A 21,566-nucleotide genomic window follows, 5' to 3' on the forward strand; every position below is an offset into this window, starting at 1 on the left:
TTTTGGCAAGCAAAATGTTTGATGTTTGCAAGACACTAAAAACTTATTTCAAATCAATGTTGTTCAAACCACAAACACACAAACTCAAACACGCAGGCAGACCACTTTCTATGTAGACCAAACATAACGAAAGCACAAATATTTTACAGAAATGAGAATTGTTGCCAATATATATATATTATAATACATGGTTATGATATTTATTGTCCTTTGTCTGTACTTTCTTTTATGTTTCAGTTTTGGAGACTTCCTGCTTTGTCGTTATAGCTGAATTGTCTCCCTTTGGAGAAGATTCCACAGGAGAGGTAACTTCTTCATCATCCAGGCTTGGCCAGCTGGTGTTGGATGACTCAGCAGTTTTATTGAGTCTCTCGTTCAGTGCTTTGAGGGCCAGATTTCTTAAACAAGTGAAAAGATAATATAATTCTAGTATACATATTTATTACTCATGAAGTAAAGTTTGTTTGGATTGTATGCCATTTAAAACATGCAGGGCTTACTCAACCCATTAGCCAAATGAGCCAATGGCTACAAAAAAGCAAATTTGGCTACACAAATTTCAGGTTGGTTACAATTTTATCTTCATTAAGCTCAGCCTTTATAAGAAATTAACAATATAACATATATGTGCTCATAGAAAAAGGTAAAAATACTTCAAGTTGAGTTCAGCCAATCAAAGAAAGGGGGCTATTATAACAGGGGCTGTTTGTAAAACATGCATGCCCCCCTATATGGGCTATAAGTTGTAGTAGCAGCCATTGTGTGAATACGTTTTTTGTCACTGAATACGTTTTTTGTCACTGTGAATGGTGGTGGTGGTGGTGGTGGTGGTGGTGATGGTGGTGGTGGTGGTGGTGGTGGTAGCAGAAGAAATAGTAATAGTAGTAGTAGTAGTAGTAGTAGTAGTAGTAGTAGTAGTAGTAGTAGTAGTAGTAGTAGTAGTAGAAGTAGTAGTAGTAGTAGTAGTAGTAGTAGTAGTAGTAGTAGTGGTAGTAGTAGTAGTAGAAGTAGTAGTAGTAGTAGTAGTAGTAGTAGTGGTAGTAGTAGTAGTAGTAGTAGTAGTAGTAGTAGTAGTAGTAGTAGTAGTAGTAGTAGTAGTAGTAGTAGTAGTAGTAGTAGTAGCAGTAGTAGTAGTAGTAATAGAGTAGTAGTAGTAGTAGGTGGTGGTGGTGGTAGCAAAAGAAATAGTAGTAGTAGTAGTAGTAGTAGTAGTAGTAGTAGTAGTAGTAGTAGTAGTAGTAGTAGTAGTAGTAGTAGTAGTAGTAGTAGTAGTAGAAGTAGTACTAGTAGTAGTAGAAGTAGTAGTAGTAGTAGAAGTAGTAGTAGTAGTAGTTGTAGTAGTAGTAGTAGTAGAAGTAGTAGTAGTAGTAGTAGTAGTAGTAGTAGTAGTAGTAGTAGTAGTAGTAGTAGTAGTAGTAGTAGTAGTAGTAGTAGAGTAGTAGTAGAAGTAGTAGTAGTTGTAGTAGTAGTAGTAGAAGTAGTAGTAGTAGTAGTAGTAGTAGTAGTAGTAGTAGTAGAAGTAGTAGTAGTAGTAGTAGTAGTAGTAGCAGTAGTAGTAGTAGTAATAGAGTAGTAGTAGTAGTAGGTGGTGGTGGTGGTAGCAAAAGTAATAGTAGTAGTAGTAGTAGTAGTAGTAGTAGTAGTAGTAGTAGTAGTAGTATTAGTAGTAGTAGTAGCAGTAAAAGTAGTAGTAGTAGTAGTAGTAGTAGTAGTAGTAGTAGTAGTAGTAGTAGTAGTAGTAGTAGTAGTAGTAGTAGTAGTAGAAGTAGTAGTAGTAGTAGTAGTAGTAGTAGTAGTAGCAGCAGCAGCAGCAGCAGCAGCAGCAGTAGTAGCAGTAGTAGTAGTAGTAGTAGAAGTAGTAGTAGTAGTAGTAGTAGTAGTAGTAGTAGTAGTAGTAGTAGTAGTATGCATTACAAAAATGCAGTTAGCCTTACATTTGGTAAAATTTAAATATATTACAAGGGACTCATATCTGTAACAATAAATTTAAACTTATTGCATTTGTTTCCCCTGTAGTGTATTACCTCCCCTGTCCTGCTTATATTTATATTAATCAACAAAATTAAACATAAACACAATATTTAATATACAAAATATACAAAAAATCTCATATTCTGATAATATTTTTACTGATCCACTGTATTTTACTAAAAGGATGATGTTTCATTGGACTGATAATTATAGATTCAGGATTACAGACCTGTTGCTTCAGTAATATTGTTCAGAGTGTGCCCTGTTGGCCGCGTATGCATTCTAAACTTATCATTCAAACAAGGGACAAAATTGTCACAAAACCAGGTTTTCATTGTGAAAAAAAAATCTGATAAAGGGAGACAACTCAAACTGAACTTTTGAAATGAACAAACAAAATTAACCCCCTTTGTAAGTTTGTTTTAAAATAAATCTATTTTTAGTCGTGGCGACCTTGACATTGGAGATATTGACGTGATTCTTTCGTGCGACACACCGTCCCATGATGGTGAACAAATGTGCCAAATGATTTTAAAATCTCATAATGAATGACATAGTTATAGCCCAGACAAGCTCATTTATGGCTATTTTTTACCTTTGAACTCAAAGTGTGACCTTGACCTTGGAGATATTGACGTAATTTTTTCGCGCGACACACCGTCTAATGATGGTTAACTAATGTGCCAAATGATTTTAAAATCTCACAATGAACGACAAAGTTATGGCCCGGACAAGCTTGTTCCGCCCGCCCGCCAGCCAGCCAGCCCGCCCGCATTCGCCAATCTAATAACCAGTTTTTTCCTTCGGAAAACCTGGTTAAAAAACATTTTACTATTTCGAGTCACCGTGACCTTGACCTTTGACCTAGTGACCTCAAAATCAATAGGGGTCATCTGCTAGTCATGATCAATGTACCTATGAAGTTTCATGATCCTAGGCACAAGCGTTCTTGAGTTATCGTCTGACAACCACCTGGTGGACGGACAGACCGACAGACCGACCGACAGACCGACATGAGCAAAGCAATATACCCCCTCTTCTTCGAAGGGGGGCATAAAAATATTTTTATGACTAATTGCAACAAATGTGGGCTGGCTGGGATTCAAGCCCCAGATTAGACCAATTGTTTAAAAAATAATGTTTGTAAAAGAAATGTAAAAGGTAATCTTTAAAATTTGTTTTTGTTTGGTAATTTGAAGGCAATTGATACCAATAACTCAACCGGTACTAACTATGTCATTATATAATGTGATTGAATGTGAACAGCAGCCTGCTACATCAAAGGCTGTGTACCACTCTTAAGCCGATTCCTCTCTTTATAGAGAAATGGATTAGCCTGTGCACATCCTGCTTGCCAAAAGACTGTTAGCTAGATTGTTCTAGAGTTTTCTTAAGCTAAGAACTACATCTGGATGGTGGGTGGTACGCATGATGTCAGGGGAACTGCAGTTAATTGCGTTATAATTAAAATATTCCAGTTGGTCCATTTTTTTTTAATACTTCTTAAAATTGTGAATACACTTAGCCATTTTTTAAATACTTCTTAAAATTGTGAATACACTTAGCCATTTTGCAACTTGATGATAAAGCCTGTCGAACAAGTTTGAGAGTACCTCATTTTGAGCCCTGGGGTAAAACAGTAAGAATGCATTTTCGAATGATAGATCAACACTTACTTTCTTCTCTCTGCGTCTTGTGGGTCGGTTCCAGGCAATGTGATTGTGATAGTGGTTGGAGAGCTAACATCATACCGGCGCTGGGGCTTCTTGCAGATTTTTACCTGTGAACAAATATTTAGAAGATAGGTACTGAGTATGTTCTAGGGCAATATATTGTACATGAATTAAAGGGGCCTTTTCACAGATTTTGGCATTTTTTAACTTATTCATTAAATGCTTTATATTGATAAATGTAAACATTGGATCGTAAAAGCTCCAGTAAAAAATCAAGAATAAAATTTAAAAAAAGGAAAAGAACATTGCCCGGAGCAGGTTTCGAACCAGTGACCCCTGGAGTCCTGCCAGAGTCCTGAAGTAAAAACGCTTTAGCCTACTGAGCTATTCCGCCGAGTACACATACTTGACGTATTTTATACCTTATATAAGCAATCTTCGTAGTTTCACAAAATTTAACGACAAAAACAAAACTCTCCAAATTATTCAATCGTTTCGCGTTGCAACGCTTTATAATTTTTAGGTTTTAAAATCGTCAAAAGATGCATATAATGGCTATATTAGACTATGGTAAATGTTCAGTATTACTGTTTCCTCACAAATATCATAACTAAAACGAAAATTTGCGAATCTGAAACAACTTTTTTCAATTTTGTCAATTTACCAAAGCGTGAAAAGATCCCTTTAACAGGTGTTAAAAAATATATATATTTTCCAAGCGGCAATGCTATGGCTTTTTGCAGATTTGATTATTTCCAATAATAAATTAATCAATAAGTATTATTATAAAGTGTTCATGAAAATTTGTTAAGCACCATTTTTTATGACTAGGTCGGGACGTGACCATAAATAATTTAAACACTGAGTACACCATTAAGATTTGGTTTGCAGCGCAATAAAGAGTAGCCCCCCAAACAAACAAATCTTGCAAATTCCTATTATAATTTTTTTAATCCAGTTATCTGAAAGTTAAAGTAGTCAAAAAGGATTTCGAAAAGATTCAGTCCATGAAAACCTTTATGTATGCGCTAATTTTCCCATTTTGATTGTTACTGGTGCAATTCCCAAAGAAGTGAGGAAAAATGCTTTAAGGAAAATACAGCTTACCTTAACAAAGAATGAAAACACTGTGTTTGCCAATATGTTCACCACTGGCTGAAATTTGCTGGGAAAGAAACTGAAAAAGACAGGAAAATCTAAATATTTATATTATGAAAATTTCTGGTAAATGTTTTTGAAAATTTATGCTTATTAACAATGTATGCAAATAAAGCCAAATATTGAAACTACATTAATATTAAATGATTTGTATTTACTCAAGTCATTGTATTTATTGTTGATATCTTAATAATGATTATGCAATATTCTGGATTATACAAGTATAACATGATGTGACTAGTACAACCCATCCATGCCCTAAGAAAGATTGCTTTACTTTAGGACAAAGTGGATTCACTTATAAGCTTGCCAAAATATATGACTGTTTGAAGTGACAATATTCACCACTTATCGAAGATCATGATAACGGATGTAAAATGCAAAAAACATGTATTTGGTATTGAAGCTACACATTTTAAGGGAGAAACAATTTTTTGTACAGTTAGAGGCCTTGAAGGGCTAATATTTCTTGTACTTTGGTAGCACAGTTAAAGAATTATTAGCACAGGACCAAGTAAACATAATAATTTTAAAAACTTATTATTACAAAACAATATCTGAAAATATTATAAAATTGGTTTAATGACTCAATGCATTATGCCTTTTTATGAAACTGAATCTTAGTGCTTTTAATAAATAAACTGATAAACTGCTGTTTCAAACCTTTTAAAAAATAATGCTACCGAAACAGACAACATAATTTTGAAATTCACTTGGTAGTTGCCAAGACATAAATCAACTTGGCCAAAGAAAATTGGCAACCATGTAATTATATTGCTGATGTTTGTTTGACAATATTTTAAAGACTTTAATAACTAAAACTGGTCTTTCCCTAATCTATGTCAATTATCTTCAAAACTATTTCAATGACCCTCCCAATCTTCTCATTATTTTTTCTTAAACTTCAAGCCAAAATCAAAATGCTTTCATAGAAAAAGATTTTTATCCCCACGCTATTTGAAAAAAAGGTGGGGATATTGTGGTTATCTCCGCCGTCCGTCCGTCCGTCCGTCTGTCCGTCCGTCCGTCCGTCCTGGCCACTATCTCCTCCTACACTAAAAGCACTAGAACCTTGAAACTTACACACATGGTAGCTGAGCATATGTGCGACCCTGCACTATTTGGAATTTTGATCTGACCCCTGGGTCAAAAGTTATAGCGGTTGGGGTGGGGCCGCGTCAGAAATTATCACTCATTTTTTTAGGTTATTTTACATTTACTTCTTTATTTCTACACCGATTCACTTCAAATTGATACTGGACCTCTCTTATGACAATACGGTCAATCTCAACCATGCATGGCCCCATTCCCAACCCTGGGGCCCCCCGCCCACATAGGCCACACTCACCAAAAATTTCCATTTACTATCATTTTTTCATTTCTACACGGATTCACTTCAAATTGATACTGAACTTTTGTTATGACATTAGGGTCAATCTCAACTATGCATGGCCCCAATCCCAACCCTGGGGCGCCCGCCCACATAGGCCACACCCACCAAAAAATTCCCATTTACTATAATTTTTTCATTTCTACACGGATTCACTTCAAATTGATACTGAACTTCTCTTATGACATTAGGGTCAATCTCAACTATGCATGGCCCCATAACCAACCCTGGGGCCCCGCCCACATAGACCACACCCACCCAAAATTGCCTTTACTATAATTTCTTCATTTCTACACCAATTCACTTCAAATTGATATTGAACTTCTCTTATGACAATACAGTCAATCTCAACTATGCATGGCCCCATTACCAACCCTGGGGCGCCCCGCCCACATAGACCACACCCACCCAAAATTGCCTTTTACTATAATTTCTTCATTTCTACACCGATTCACTTCAAATTGATACTGAACCTCTCTTATGACAATACGGTCAATCTCAACTATGCATGGCCCCATTACCAACCCTGGGGCCCCGCCCACATAGACCACACCCGCCCGAAATTGCCTTTTACTATAATTTCTTCATTTCTACACCGATTCACTTCAAATTGATACTGAACTTCTCTTATGACAATACGGTCAATCTCAACTATGCATGGCACAATTACCAACCCCGGGGCGCCCTGCCCACATATGTCAGATCCACCCAAAATTGCCTTTTACTATAACTTCTTCATTTCTACACCAATTCACTTCTAATTGATGATGAACTTCTCTTATGACAATACGGTCAATCTCAGCTATGCATGGCCCCATTACCAACCCTGGGGCACACCTAGGTCAAACATTCGGCGTGGGGATACGCGTCGGCCTCTGCCGCGCCATTTCTAGTTTTTTAATAAATTTGAATTTCACATTTCTAACATTCAACCATGATTTCATTCCTTCAGTATTCCTTTTGCCATTTTGCAAATCGGGAAAGAAACATTCGATTTAAAAATTAGAAAGATGGTGTCATTTTGTCTAAAATTGGAATATTTAGCTGTGTTCTTTTGCATGCAACAACCATCACATTGACAGTGATTTAAAGTCTCTATAACGCTCAAAATCAACGAAAATTTCGTTAAGTATTTCGTAAAATAAAGTTAACACCTTCACAATCAGTGTTCTTTGTAGCAATAGCCAAAATGTCAACGCTAGATGTGGTATGATTACATAGATTTTTGTAGATACAAAATGCTCGTTTTTATTTCAGGGGTTTTTCAGCACTGTCTGCGCCTCCAGATAACGGAGGCACTCCCAAAGCAAACGGACCCGATCCCAAACCTAAATTATAAAAAAATCCCAATTCCCCCCCCCCAAAAAAAAAAAACAAATTTTAAGAATGAAGTGTCTGATAACTTGTGTAACTAACCAGTGTTTGTTTTGGTCAAAAATATCTGCTATTAGGTTTTGACTGTACAGTTCTTATCTCAGAGTGTAACTGTAACTGAAAAACAAAACTGCAGTACTTGAATAAACATTGAACATGCCCAATATTGCATCTGTTTATATAAAGAAGACAAAATAACAAATAAATTTAAATTTATTTGTTAAACCACTGAATTATTTACGCATGATAATATCACAATTTTTTCCCAAATGAGCCGTTTCATCAAAGCAAAATTTCCCAAAATGGCCAATTTTGTCGATAAAAAATTCCCAATTTGGTCAGACTCCTTTTCCCAAAATAGGCAGAAGAAACCCTGTATTTATTTGTGGCCAAAATTAAATCCCGCGAATATATCTTTTCATACGACACACGAACACATTGTTAGTTCAAAACAATAATAAAAACCAGCATTTTGTATCTACAAATATCTATTTTACCAGACCACATCTGGCGTTGAGATTTCGGCAATTGCCATAAGGAACACTGATTTTTAATTGGTTAAGTTTATTTTACGAACAATTGTACGAAATTTTCGTTGATTTTGAGTAGTAATGTTACTTTATACATTATATTTACTAAGGTTCCTTTCATTACGCTAACTAGGAAGATGAAATGTATTGGTAGATTTATAAAAAAAGATTTTTTAAAAACTTTTTAATGGGATTTGAGAACAATTATATTTTGATTAGTGTCTATGAATTTAATCCTAAACATGATATACATGCCACACATTTTCAGGTCCAAATCGGCACATTCCATTAAAAATGTCAGGACATTTGACCAATAAGCAGAACACCTAAAACGATCAATCATGCCATCTTTACTGTTGTCAGTTATCAGTATATGACATACAAAATTTCATAATTTCTGGCAAATATTGACAATAAATGTGTTTAAGAATTTAATTTGCACAGATGTTCTCCATTTTCCGGAAGTAAACAAACATGTGCACTATGGGGATCATCGGATGAATCCATAACGTGTAATGCAGGGCATGCCTATATTTGACTTCAATTTGGGACTGAAGCATGTGTAATCGTTCAGCGCGATGTGCATGCATCAAGCACTGTTTTTATTCAACCAATCATCAATTAACTCAAAATTGACATTGATGCAATATGTACAAATTATTTCTTAAAAAAGAACAGTCAAAAACGAAAGTAAATTTATGTGAAACATCAATGTGTATCAGTCAGCGCTCAATTTGTTTGATATACAAAACTGGTGTTTTGACAGGTTTTTTAGCCTCAGGTGGTATAATACACAGAATATATGTTATAGTACCTTTGAACCAGATTTGGGCCATGAAATACAAAAGCAGTCTGCTTTTAATTCACTACGATGCATCTATCACTAGCAATTAGCGACCACTATCATACAAACACCGTGGTGTGAATACCCGATAAAATCAATAATTTGCCGATAGATCGCTGATAAGGTGTCAAAAACAACACTGGATCACTAGTCTGGACTAGTAGATATGGTTTGTTAATAGGGAGCAATAAAGGGATAAGCGACGGTAATATAAGCCAGACACAGCTTGAATAGGGAATTTCATTGTAACCTTATAGAAGGTATGTCGTTTTATATGTATGTTGGGACATATTGTGTCACTCACATTGGGAAACCGGGACAAACACAGGGCTTAACACTAACTTTTTTTTCAACTAGCCCATTCCGGCTATTAAATGCAGAACCTACTAGCCCTGGCCAATCTTTCATGTGCCCTGACCAAATATTATCAAAACCTTTATATTTATCATTCAACTTGAATTTTCTTGTGCGTGGAGATGCACAATTATGATTCAATCAGTCTTACATGTATTAGCTTGCCTTACTTATGCTAATAAATTCAATATTTATCTACTTAAGACATCTATTTGTAATCTTCACGCCATTTCGGGAGAAATTTCCTTGTTTTTTACAATCATACTTTCTATTACTTTCCTCCTTCCATTTTCTTTTCTTATCCGAGGAACCCCCATCCCCACCCGTAAAGCCAAACTTAAACAACGACATGAATGTTACAATCTTTTTTACTTAGATTGCCGCGGTTGCCGTCTGACGACAAATGGTAAGTGAATCTTAGGTTTTGCAAAATAACGTGTTACGGTAATCGTTACAATTGTACAGGGTTAACTCTCAACTAAAAGCCGGGATCAACCATCAGTGCTCCAGCTAGGATTTGAAAAGGGCAGGGGGGCTTTTTTGTCAAAAGGGCACTTTCGACGCGCAGTATTTTGTCAAAAGGGCACTTTTGACGCGCAGTATTTTGTGAAAAGGGCACGTTCGAGCGCGCGGGTGTTTCTGGAATGCTTCTATTGCATGTTAATTTATATGTTATGAATAATTGTATTATTCCCATTATTATTAAACCATTCAAATATAATGTCTACAATGAGGATTAAACTAATTACAATGTAATAAGAGATTTATGAATTATCATAAGTAAAAAAAAAAAAAATATTTTTTTTTGGGGGGGGAGGGGGGGGGGCAGGGCGGAGGTTCGGGAGGGCAGGGCGCGGCGCCCTTCGATTAAGGCCTAGCTGGAGCACTGAACCATTAATATTAGTTTTGCTAATTGAATTGCGTTATAAAGATTGTCAAAACACTTCTAATCGATCAAAGAAATTAAAATTATTTAAAATTGGTAAATAACTAATAATTTTATAGTAACTTTGTGTTAACGTCGAGTTTTATACCTTCTTTGATCCCGGACGATCCCGGCTTTTTGTTTAAAATGTATTTTTATCGAGAAAACACGTCATTCGAGTAAAGCAATCAAAAACCGGATCTAGCGGAATTCTCTTTAAAAATAGGTACTGAAATGTTTTACCAGGAAAACCGCCGGGGATTTTCTGAATTGTCGGCCTCTTTTTTATTGCAATCAGGTCAGGCCTCGACACTAACGGTGGTCCGGGGACCCGAGGCCCCCAGATTATGGCGAGGACCACCAGTTCTTTCAAGCTGGGTGGTCCTCCGGGAACCCTAAATTTATAGAACCACTTTGTCTTGATTGACCTTTTGAATTTTTAAAAGTGCCTCCAATTTTTAAAGAGCGGCGTATAAAAAAAAATCGGTAAAATCTTATCCGAAAATGTACTGCGAATCGAAAGCACGCGACTGAGCATTAGCGACCAGAGTCTGTCAGTTGTAAATATTGATTTTCGACGATGTAAGCGACCTACAGTGTAGTTCTGGCTACCATAACTTTAAATGTCGCTTTTAATGATTTTGACTGGCGCGACTTTATAGTTATGGACCAACCCCATTAGGAAAGTCAACCAGAAATTCCCGAAAAGTTGACAGTTAACAAAGACCGGTCCAAAATTGCTTTTAAATGCAGTTGTTGGCCCAAATCAACCACTTGATTGGAAAGATTGACATTTTTCACATTTAAATGATATATTCTTTCACAAAATACTATCTTAAACATTAAAAATGTATCTATTCTGCTCTTACATATCGAGAAAAACAGCGATGTGACAGACTTTCTTGAAATGCGAATCTCCCGAGATTTCACGGTCATATGACGTTATTTCTATTTTTAGTAACAAACCATGTGCTCAAGTGTTTTCAAATTCAGAATGACTTTTCCCGTTATTTTAATTATTCTGGCTTATTTTGTAAACAAATTGTAGTGTCAATACAAAGTCAAAGTAAATATTATATAAAACTACATGATTCACAATGAAATCAGTCTTATAATCCACCAGACGTAAGTTGTTAATCACAAATAATAGATTTCAGAAAACGAAAGTAATGTTTACAATTTCAGCATAAAATGTCAAGGTCGATCCGAAAGTATCCAAATGAAAACTCGTCACCTGACAAAGCGACAATGGCGTCAAAATTGTGAATTTAAGAATGATGAGAGTTATTTTCATCTATTGTAAGATGCATTTGAAACATCTGAAGCTTAAAATATTCCTCGATGCAGTAATTTATATTCATTCACCAATATATGTAGAAATGTATCCAAGAAAATGAGCTTTCTTTGATTTATAGCGTGACATAAATATGTTACGACCACAGGTGGTTAGCGTGTGGCTATGATATTAATTAGTGAAAACATCATTTTGAATGATAAATAATCATATTATAACGAAAAATTAACTTTTCTGAAAAAAAATATTTCACTATCAAATATATATATAACAAGGTATGCAACTCAAAATCACCCCAAAACGGGGTGCATCGCTTTGAACAGCCATATCTTCATCAATTGTGCAGCGATTTTCACGATCTCGGTCTTATTCAACGCAGAAATGAATTTCCTTTCTGGAAATGTATATGTCTTGCAATATTTTTACAAATGCTGGGTCAACCTTTAAGAAATAACACAATACACAACACGCATGACCCAGTTGACAGTGATCATGCTGTCTTTAAGACTGAAATCTTCACGGAGTAAAGGGCAACTTCCCTACAAAGTTCATGTAGTTCGATACCATAATTCAATAAAACGTATGAAAAAACATTATTACCGTTCTTGTCGTTACATTCTGCATCAAGACTAACTGTCCAGCGCCGTTTGAAACCTTTGTTTACATACATTTCAACTAACTGACATTTTAAACATACGAGTGATTTCATTGGTCCAATGCGGAGGTGTGTCTTTACAACTGGAGATTTCATTCATAAAGAATACATGATCACTGTCAACTGGGTCATGCGTGTTGTGTATCGTGTTATTTCTTAAAATTTGACCCAGCATTTGTAAAAATATTGCAAGACATATACATTTCCAGAAAGGAAATTCATTTCTGCGTTGAATAAGACCGAGATCGTGAAAATCGCTGCACAATTGATGAAGATATGGCTGTTCAAAGCGATGCACCCCGTTTTGGGGTGATTTTGAGTTGCATACCTTGTTATATATATATTTGATAGTGAAATATTTTTTTTCAGAAAAGTTAATTTTTCGTTATAATATGATTATTTATCATTCAAAATGATGTTTTCACTAATTAATATCATAGCCACACGCTAACCACCTGTGGTTACGACTCTAGTTGACTTTCGATACGGGGTTAGCTTCAGCGTACAGGTCTGTCAATACTATATAAACTGTACGCTGAAGTTTCTTTAGCTACCTACAGTGCAGAGAGTAAATTGAAATCACTGAAGCGTGTAAGTGATACAAACGGTGTTTTTACTGCTATTGTCAAGTTTTATGGGGGTTATTATCGGATTATTAATGGCTCCTTTATGATATTGAGCCCCCCAAAAAGTAACATTGGGACAAACTGTCACGACGATCAGTAATTATTATAATTATTAGGGCCGCTATTTTTTTAATCAAAAACATAGGCAAAAGCATTTAATTTCTCCACAAAAACACATGCCGGTATACACTTTTTTTCTACAGGTATTTGTGAGCATTTCTGTTTAATAGTTCCATTATTATAAAGACCTTGGAAGGATATAATTTGATTAAGATACCAACAATTTCTGAAATAAAAAGTATATCGTTCACTTGGTGTACTATATTTCGGATATGTTAAAATTCGGACATTTAAAGAAAATGACATGTATGTGTTTGTTTGTTGTTGATAGTTTGTAAAAAAAAATGATTTATGTTATTTCAGGCAACTAGAATAGATGGTGGTAATTATTTGGGCCTTTCTGTCAGGAAATAGGTGTTCACAACTATAATTTAATTGATCCTGGAAATCATCCACCACTAACCGAAAACATTTTAACAACAGAAGCTGATGTATGACATGTCCAAATGACCATATATAACTGTTTAACAAATTAAGTGAGATGATTTATTTTCTGATGTTTTATATTTCTTTTTCCCTTTCAAATGATGTAAATTGGTGTGATTCTATGTTTAAATAATTAATTTTGAAACATTTAGGCAGCATACTGTTTAATACATTGAAATTAACATTGTTATATTATTTTGGTTATCTGTGTTGTTTATCAAGTTGAAAAAATGGTATTTATATACAAATAAAGCTTATTAAGACTTATGAAGGTATGACTTATGAAGGTACTTATTGTTTTTTATGTAATAATATACTTTTTAAAGTGATAATATAGGCAATGGCATTAATGTAGTAATGTTTCTTTAAATGATTGTTCTTATTCATAAGGTTGGAATAATCGACAGTTTTCACGGCGCGAAAAAGTTGCAACAAGTTTTGTTGAGCCAGTGAAACCCCTGAATGCGCGTAATTACCTTTTATTTCTTAAAAGTTTATAATAAGAACTTCCGAAACGCTAAGTTCTGGCGGCGAAGGGCAATGCTGAAGATGATAATGCTGAAGATGATTATGACAAGGATGACGATGCTGATGATATTGATGAAATACATGATATCAAAAGTTTACAAGACAAGGTTATGAGCTTTTAATGGGTCTGCTTTAAATGGCAACAGAATTGAATATAGGAAATAAAAATGTGTACTAGTATGCTTCTTGTACTTATTTGCCCTTACGCCGAGAGTAGCTGTGTGTTGAAACAAGAGAACTCCCTAGTTTGAGTGAGGGCCACCAAAAGTTGAAAGTAGGGTTCCCTCCGGGTACCCTGTCAAAAAAGTTAGTGTCAAGGCCTGCAGGTGGTTCCAAATATATTTCGAGATACAATCTGTTTGTTGTCTCCAACTTCACTCTGGGATTTAATTGTCATCTGATCATACTTTATTAAGATTTCTGCATCTTTGGAAAGCTTATTTAATCACAGTTTATTGATATAGAACACATAATCCCGCCCAAAATACACACAACCGGTCGGGCATGTTCCTGGGACATTGGCTAGCTCGGACCTAGGTACAGGCAGTGAATGTCGTTCGGACGTGGCTTAGTGTTAAGCCCTGAAACACCCCGAAAGCGGGACTGTCCCCCCAAGATCGGGACGTATTGCATGTATACATGATATACATCTGCTGTGTTACCCTTTTTTTGTCTGAGTAATTTCTTTTTTAGACTTGGAATTGGCAAAATTTTGTCCCCAAAATTGACCCCCCCAAAAAACAGTACCTTGCAAAGCTGAAGTTATCCGCCATATCTCCTCTGTTCCCATTGGAATGTTTCTGGTAAAATCTAAGGTAAATCCAGCTGATAAGCACTCCCCATGTGAACATGATGGGATAAGGTCCATCCAAGGCCCCAAGCAGTCTCAAGGTTATCACCACAGAAACGAGTATCAATGGAATGTGAGTATTTCTCAGTTTACCAAAAGGCGAAGTGACAAGCACGTGATCTGGCATGACTTGCTTAACTGCAACTGAAAATCCAGCAATGTAGCCAGCTAGTCCATGGATGTATGTCTCAAATAGATAATCTTCGTTTTTCGTAGCAAAGTAAATAAACAGGTATGTAAAAGATGTTGTTATGGCAACTAATAGATTTGTGATTACAAAGAATAGCAACATGTCCATGGCGCCCCAGAGTGGTTCAAGAAGTTTTCCGCACAAGATAACCACCAAGACGTCCGCTAAGACGTCCCAGATATGGAATTCGACGAAACTATGTGTCAAGTAGGTCCAAACCCAGAAGTTAGGTGGCAGCACATAGCCTGGTGTGACGGTTATGTATGGCGTTCCCTTAGGAATGAACGACAGGAAATAACCGAAAAACACTAAGACTGCGACGGTCTTGACCACGAGGCTGCTATTGCCGAAAGCAGCCGACATATTCTGTTTAAACACAGGAATATTCCTCTGAATCATGGAAGCTGCCATGTTGAATATTATGACAAGCTGTAGGTCAAACCGGTCAGAACATTAAACGGATGAGAACAAGACGGGCAACAAAAAAAGAACGACTGGTTCCCCTTTTCTTACACGACACGAAACATATGTTGCATAGTTTCGATAACAAGTTAACAATTTTGTAAAGTGCTTATGCAGGATTATTTCATATTTTCACGCGTCTACTAGCAAATTTAAAGCTAATAAGTATTCGGATTTCGGGTGCACATCTATTAAACTGACCACACATTTCACTGATAGTATGCGCATTTGACATAGCAAATGCCAACAACAAGAACATGATTATTTCATACCAATGTCTGTAGTTACATAGAATGTATTTATATAAATGCAATTAACTTAAGTGCATTGATTGGACGTTTCATCGTGCCCTGTTTTTGATCCCACACACCGTTTTCTAGGCTGGTCGATTACCAAATGGTGACTATATGCTAAATATAATTCAATGTGATCACGCAATAAATCATTGTCGCAGGCATGCAACTGGAACATAGCTCCAAGTTCAATATCATCATGTCAAATGCGGGTTCTGATTAACTGGAGGCAAACAGCCGTCCCACCCAACTACTCCGTCAAACCTTTGCCTTTGCTTGCATGCTGTATATAGGATAACATGTAAAGAAGTAACACATATATAGATCTTGTGTAAAACAAGTAAGTGAGGCGCACATATGCTTCCAACTTTTTCTAAACCAATTTACGTAAATTTACCAATGATCTGACAGATTTAAGCCATTTCAGTGCCATTTAATAAATTGGTAAGCACGCATTCACAGTGGGTATTTTGGGACAATACGTGTTATCAAAACTGATCGCATTTTAAGGAATCCTTACATAGTTTTGTAAATTATTATCACAATTTATTAACTTGACCACAATATTGGTAAAAAAAAAATAGAAACATACATACACGAAAGCATTCGAGTAGATGAGTCGGCATTGATGCAATAATTCTGCGTTTGTCAACATTCTACAACAACTACGTTTGGTGCGGCGAATGACATTCGGTGCTATTTTTGATGAAAAACGAACGATTTCCTTATTATCAACGTATTGCTTCAGAAAGAATAGATGCTGATGACCACACATATTTACTAAAAGAAGCGTGCATATATCGCATTTATTATGCTTCATTTAGCCACCGAGTTTATTTGCATTTTTTTTTCAACACAAAATCAATAAAGTGTCTATGACTTTTGTCAGATTAATTATAATAACATCTAATTCTGAACCGAGCCTCAAAAATCAGTCGCCATGTATTTGTCTTATCGTGCACTACGTTAACTACACCAGTTAGTATCATACGATCTACCCTTTGTTTGTGATTGTTTTGCTGAGATTGTTGTTTTTTAGTTGACTTACATACTCAAGAACAAATGTTGTCAACAGTAGCGCAGCATCGGATTTGTGGTTTATGGTTTAATCATAAAATTGCACCGAAAATTTATGGGTCGCACGTTCAATACCGTCCAACCCTAATTTACTTAGTCATTCAAAAGATATTTTAAGGTAGTACTACTGAAATGTGCAATATTCCAAAACCCAATAAAAGTATTATTTACATAAACTTCATACCATATGTGGTCTTATTACAAATTTTTAGGGTGGCTTTCCATGCAAAAAAAAAATTCGTGATTTTTTCTGTATGATGACCCATTATTTATATTTTCTTCTAAATTAAGTTACCCCTGGGGATAAATAAATTCAATAAACTCATATTTTTTAGCATTTTTTGTTAATAATGTAAGAATATTTAGTACAGGATATGATTGTAAATGATAAATTAATATAATACAAGACCATTGAGTGATAACAATAATGAAAAAAATCTTACTTGTTATGAACGGTCCTTCAAAACCACAAATTCGACCCGTGTATGCAAAAATCACCCATACAAAATTTTCTTCTTTTTTTTTCAAGTTGTATGTTATTTCTTTGGAATTTAAGCATTTATATTTTAGCAGAGACATGTGGTCAGCTTAAATCAAAGTAAAAAAAAAAGCAATTTGCCCGTGTGTATTTTTAACAATTCAATAAATTCTAATAGGACTGTAAGAAATATTGTTCAAGAAATTCAAAACCACATAATGGCAAATGGTCAAATATGCAAAATAAACAGAGTCTTTTATCAATTCATTTAACACCTTCAATGTTCTTACTCTCTTTATACATATATTTAACACATTATGCAGTTATGATAAATCTGCTAATGTAGGGATCGCGTTGGTGAGGTGGGGGTGGAGGCATGAGTAGGTTTGAAAAGTGATTTTTTTTACAAAGTTGTATACTAAGTATTTTTCTCTGTTAACCAAGATCTATAACATTGTTAGATTTAAATTCAAATGACCACCTACCTAACAAGTATGTATTCATTTAATAACAATGTACAAACAAAAATATTAATGCAAAATTTCATAAAGAAACTAAATAAGCGTATACTTATAAGTTCCTTTGACATGGACAGGGCTTTCCACACTATATCCTGCAGTTGGTTACAAATACTCAAGCATATTGGTGATACTTGGCATGCACCTAAAAGGCAATGTAGGGTATAAGTACAACCCTTCATTTTTCACCTTATGTGTTTGATCAGGTCACTGTTACTAAAAATAGAAACACAAAATAACACACAACGGATCCTTCGATAACTCAAAAAGTACGAAGGGTGCTTTGATGAAATTTTGTGCACTAATAAAGGGCATTATGGAGATTATGCAGTACCATATTCCTTACCTTAGTTAAAATCACTGTAACTAAAAAATAAATAAAGAAATGCACACAATCTGACTCCTGTAATTACTGAAAAACTACTGAAGGTACTGAAATAAGCATCTAATCTCGATGTTTACAGTAAAGAGAGCATAGACAAAGACGATAATATAATGATAATAATGCCCGTAATTTACATCTTTGAACTAAATGTCTATATAATTGATTACCCTATGTGTATTTTATATAAACGTTCTGATCATATATATATGTGACCTTACCTGTTTCAAGTTTTGCGTTGACAACAAAGCATGGTATTCCACTTTTCCAGGTCCAGTTTTCCCATTGTTTTTGAATGTGCGGGTTTTACCATAAGCTGCAGTGTTTACTAACTGGCAGTCAATGTTACTACACTCTACGTACAGATTTTTTTTGCTTCTTCTTTTTTACTCGTTAACCGTCTTTTCGGTTACGATTCACGATTGTTGTTTTTTTATGTTGTCGCAAAAATATATAACTTTCTACTTCATACATACACTCTTTTAATAAATATTTCGGCCAACGGCCTTCTTCAGTAAACGACAATAATAAAGTAATATTTATATTTACTTTATTATTGTCAACAGAAGAAAACGCTATGTAAAGTTGTCTTGATAATCGTTTACTGAAGAAGGCCGTTGGCCGAAATATTTATTAAAAGAGTGAATGTATGAAGTTTTAATAATTTCCTCCCTCTGGAGATCCAATACATAGAGTTTATAACTTTCTGTTCATTTTTTACACAATTTTAAAAGAAAAAAATATTTTGACGTCTTAATATATTGTAATATGCATATCAGCGATACAATCTTTGATGGAATTATAAAAAACGTGTTTTATTTAAGATTTATACTTTGTAAATAATAAACAAAACGGACATCTCACGGCTTCAGTTACGATATTTATCGACATTAGCCGATGTCAACCGATCTTACAAAAAACGCGGGAAATTATTACAGTTGTACTACCTTAAAACGAACTATAGATTACATGGATGATGGTCATATGGGATCAGTCACAGTGTTCGCAATACACATTTACTTCTAGAAAACACAGTTGCCTAGTTTACCGCTGCTTTCGAGAGTATTTCTAAAATGCCGATTAATTACATTGATATCACAATAGAATTTTTACAGCATATCGACTAAAGTTTGACACTATAGATATTGCTTGAATATGAAATGAAGTGAGACCCCTTTTCCTGCGATGATTATGCCGAGCGAAACGTGTTTGGCAATACAATTGCATAACTTAACTTTTTACGGGAATGTAAACTTCCAGCAATGTTATCTTATCGATCAATGATTTTTACATACTTTATGTGATTAATATTTTAGTTTAAAGTGATATTATGTGCATCTAACAGTTTATAGCTGTCAATCGCAACCGTTGTTTATTTTTGGTGTTTTCACTTCATTTACACTTTTATCACATGCTATACCCCTTTTCCCATGTAATACAACCATAACATATTATTTTATATTACACATGTTTAATACAACATTTTAAAGCGTTTTCATTGGCTTAGTTTTCGTTTATTGACCAATCGCATTTTGTTATTTTGCTGAAATGACGTTGTGCACAACCTCAAAATGACGTCACGAAATGTAAACACATTCGGGATTTATCATTATGTTTGCGTAAATATTTATTTAATTTGCTCATTTAAAAGCAAGTGATAAAAAAGATCTGACACTCGTTGTCATATCATACCATATTTTATTAAACTCGTCCAGGAAATTCGTTAATAAGCTCGCCAAAGGCTCGCTTACTGACAAAATTCCTGAACTCATTTAATAAAATAAGGTATGATATGACAAATCGTGCCAGATCCTATATATATTTGTTAATGCAGCATCATCATACTAAAACAATATCCCGGCAAGAGAAAAAATAATGCATTTGAATATCAACCGTACTTTCGTTTGACAACTGATCATGCATGTACCATGTGATACTTAATTTAGTTTTAGTGCAGATTCGTTCATACGACACACAGACACAATTTTATTTTAAGGATCATTTCGGCCTACAGGACTGGGTGGGTCACGTAAGAATATCGAATATAAAATAAAAAAAATTATAAACAACTTGTAGCAAGATGAGTTGCAGATATTTGGTCAGTAGCCACATTTTAACTAACTCTTTTGACCTGTTAAAGTAACATTACTACTCAAAATCAACGAAAATTTCGTAATTTGTTCGTAAAATAAGCTTAACCAATTAAAAATCAGTGTTCCTTATAGCAATAGCCAAAATTTCAACGCTAGATGTGGTATGATTACATAGATTTTTGTAGAAACAAAATGCTCGTTTTTATTTATTTGTGGCCACAATTAATTCCCGCAAATATATCTATTCATACGACACACGAACACCAATTTAGTGCTCATGTGTCGTATGAATAGATATGCAAAACAATAATAAAAACGAGCATTTTGTATCCACAAACATCTATTTTACCAGACCACATCGGGCGTTGAAATTTCGGCAATTGCCATAAGGAACACTGATTTTTAATTGGTTAAGCTTATTTTACGAACAAATTACGAAATTTTCGTTGATTTTGAGTAGTAATGTTACTTTAATTCTTTAAAACCGTTGAAATCCACCTTAAAGTTTATTCTATTCGTCTTGTTTTTAGTTGAATACTCAATTAACCTACTTGTAATGGTCACGATACAAATTTTTAATTATTTGAATTATCGTTATATAATATATTCAAATCTACCCTTGCACTTGCGTACGGCAATACATTGGTCAAGTCATGTCAATAATTCTAAATAACACCATTGATATGCCGCTTTAAATATATTCTATTCATCTTGTTGTGTTTTTGTTTTTGATGCCGTAAAATTTTATTTTTCGTGATCTTTCAACACATAATTTGTATTTTCACTTAATTTTAAATCGAATTTTGAATTGGCACACAGAAATAAATTGGTCGAGTCATTTTAAAATTACAATTAATACAGTTGGTATGCCACTTAAAATGTATCATTTACATCTTGGTTTTTGCACTGGCATACAGTATACATGTACTAATATGTGTTTGAATTGTACCATGTACATGTTTACCATTATGTTTTTTTATATTGCATTTTATTACATGCAGTTTTTACTGTAGTTGTGAACAAACGACCATGGTAACCTATTTGTTTTCTTTTTGTTTTAAGTTTAACCTCATAAAACATTTGAGTTAATGTTGGCAAATTCCAGGTATGGTAAGTCATTAAAAAATAAAAATGACTTATAAGCATTTTTAAACTCCGCCAAGGACGGTCCAAAGCCCGCGCTGAAAAAAAGGTGGGTTGGGCGTAGGGCTAGCTACCATACCCCGTTGAAACCTTATTGCTACAGAAACGTCAGAATAACAACAGACATCATTGGCCTGTGAAAAAGTGGACCTCCAGGCGGAGGACGTATGACGCCGGACGGTGAAACCCAGTGTCAACTTGAAGCCATCAGG

General features: G+C 34.8%; 1 protein-coding gene across 1 annotated transcript; it reads right to left on the minus strand.

The window, feature by feature from the left end:
* Positions 1–141: 141 nt before the first annotated feature.
* On the minus strand, positions 142–15,347 carry LOC127867706 (transmembrane protein 115-like). Its single transcript, XM_052409045.1, has 4 exons — positions 14,616–15,347; positions 4,752–4,821; positions 3,648–3,751; positions 142–398 (listed from the first exon to the last, which is right to left on the minus strand). Exons 1-4 carry the CDS (start codon positions 15,317–15,319, stop codon positions 227–229), a joined length of 1,050 nt encoding a protein of 349 aa, XP_052265005.1. The 5' UTR covers positions 15,320–15,347; the 3' UTR covers positions 142–226.
* Between the last annotated feature and the right edge of the window lie 6,219 nt (positions 15,348–21,566).

The sequence above is a fragment of the Dreissena polymorpha genome, chromosome 2 (assembly GCF_020536995.1).
Source record: "Dreissena polymorpha isolate Duluth1 chromosome 2, UMN_Dpol_1.0, whole genome shotgun sequence".
Classification (NCBI taxonomy): Eukaryota; Metazoa; Mollusca; class Bivalvia; order Myida; family Dreissenidae; genus Dreissena; species Dreissena polymorpha.

Excerpts from the sequence above, each read along its gene's own strand:
- LOC127867706 (XM_052409045.1), bottom strand. The coding sequence starts at position 15,319 with ATGGCAGCTTCCATGATTCAGAGGAATATTCCTGTGTTTAAACAGAAT. Across the intron at positions 4,822-14,615 it reads GATAACTTCAGCTTTGCAAG|TTTCTTTCCCAGCAAATTTC; the intron begins GTACTGTTTTTT and ends TGTCTTTTTCAG. Across the intron at positions 399-3,647 it reads CAAGACGCAGAGAGAAGAAA|AAATCTGGCCCTCAAAGCAC; the intron begins GTAAGTGTTGAT and ends CACTTGTTTAAG.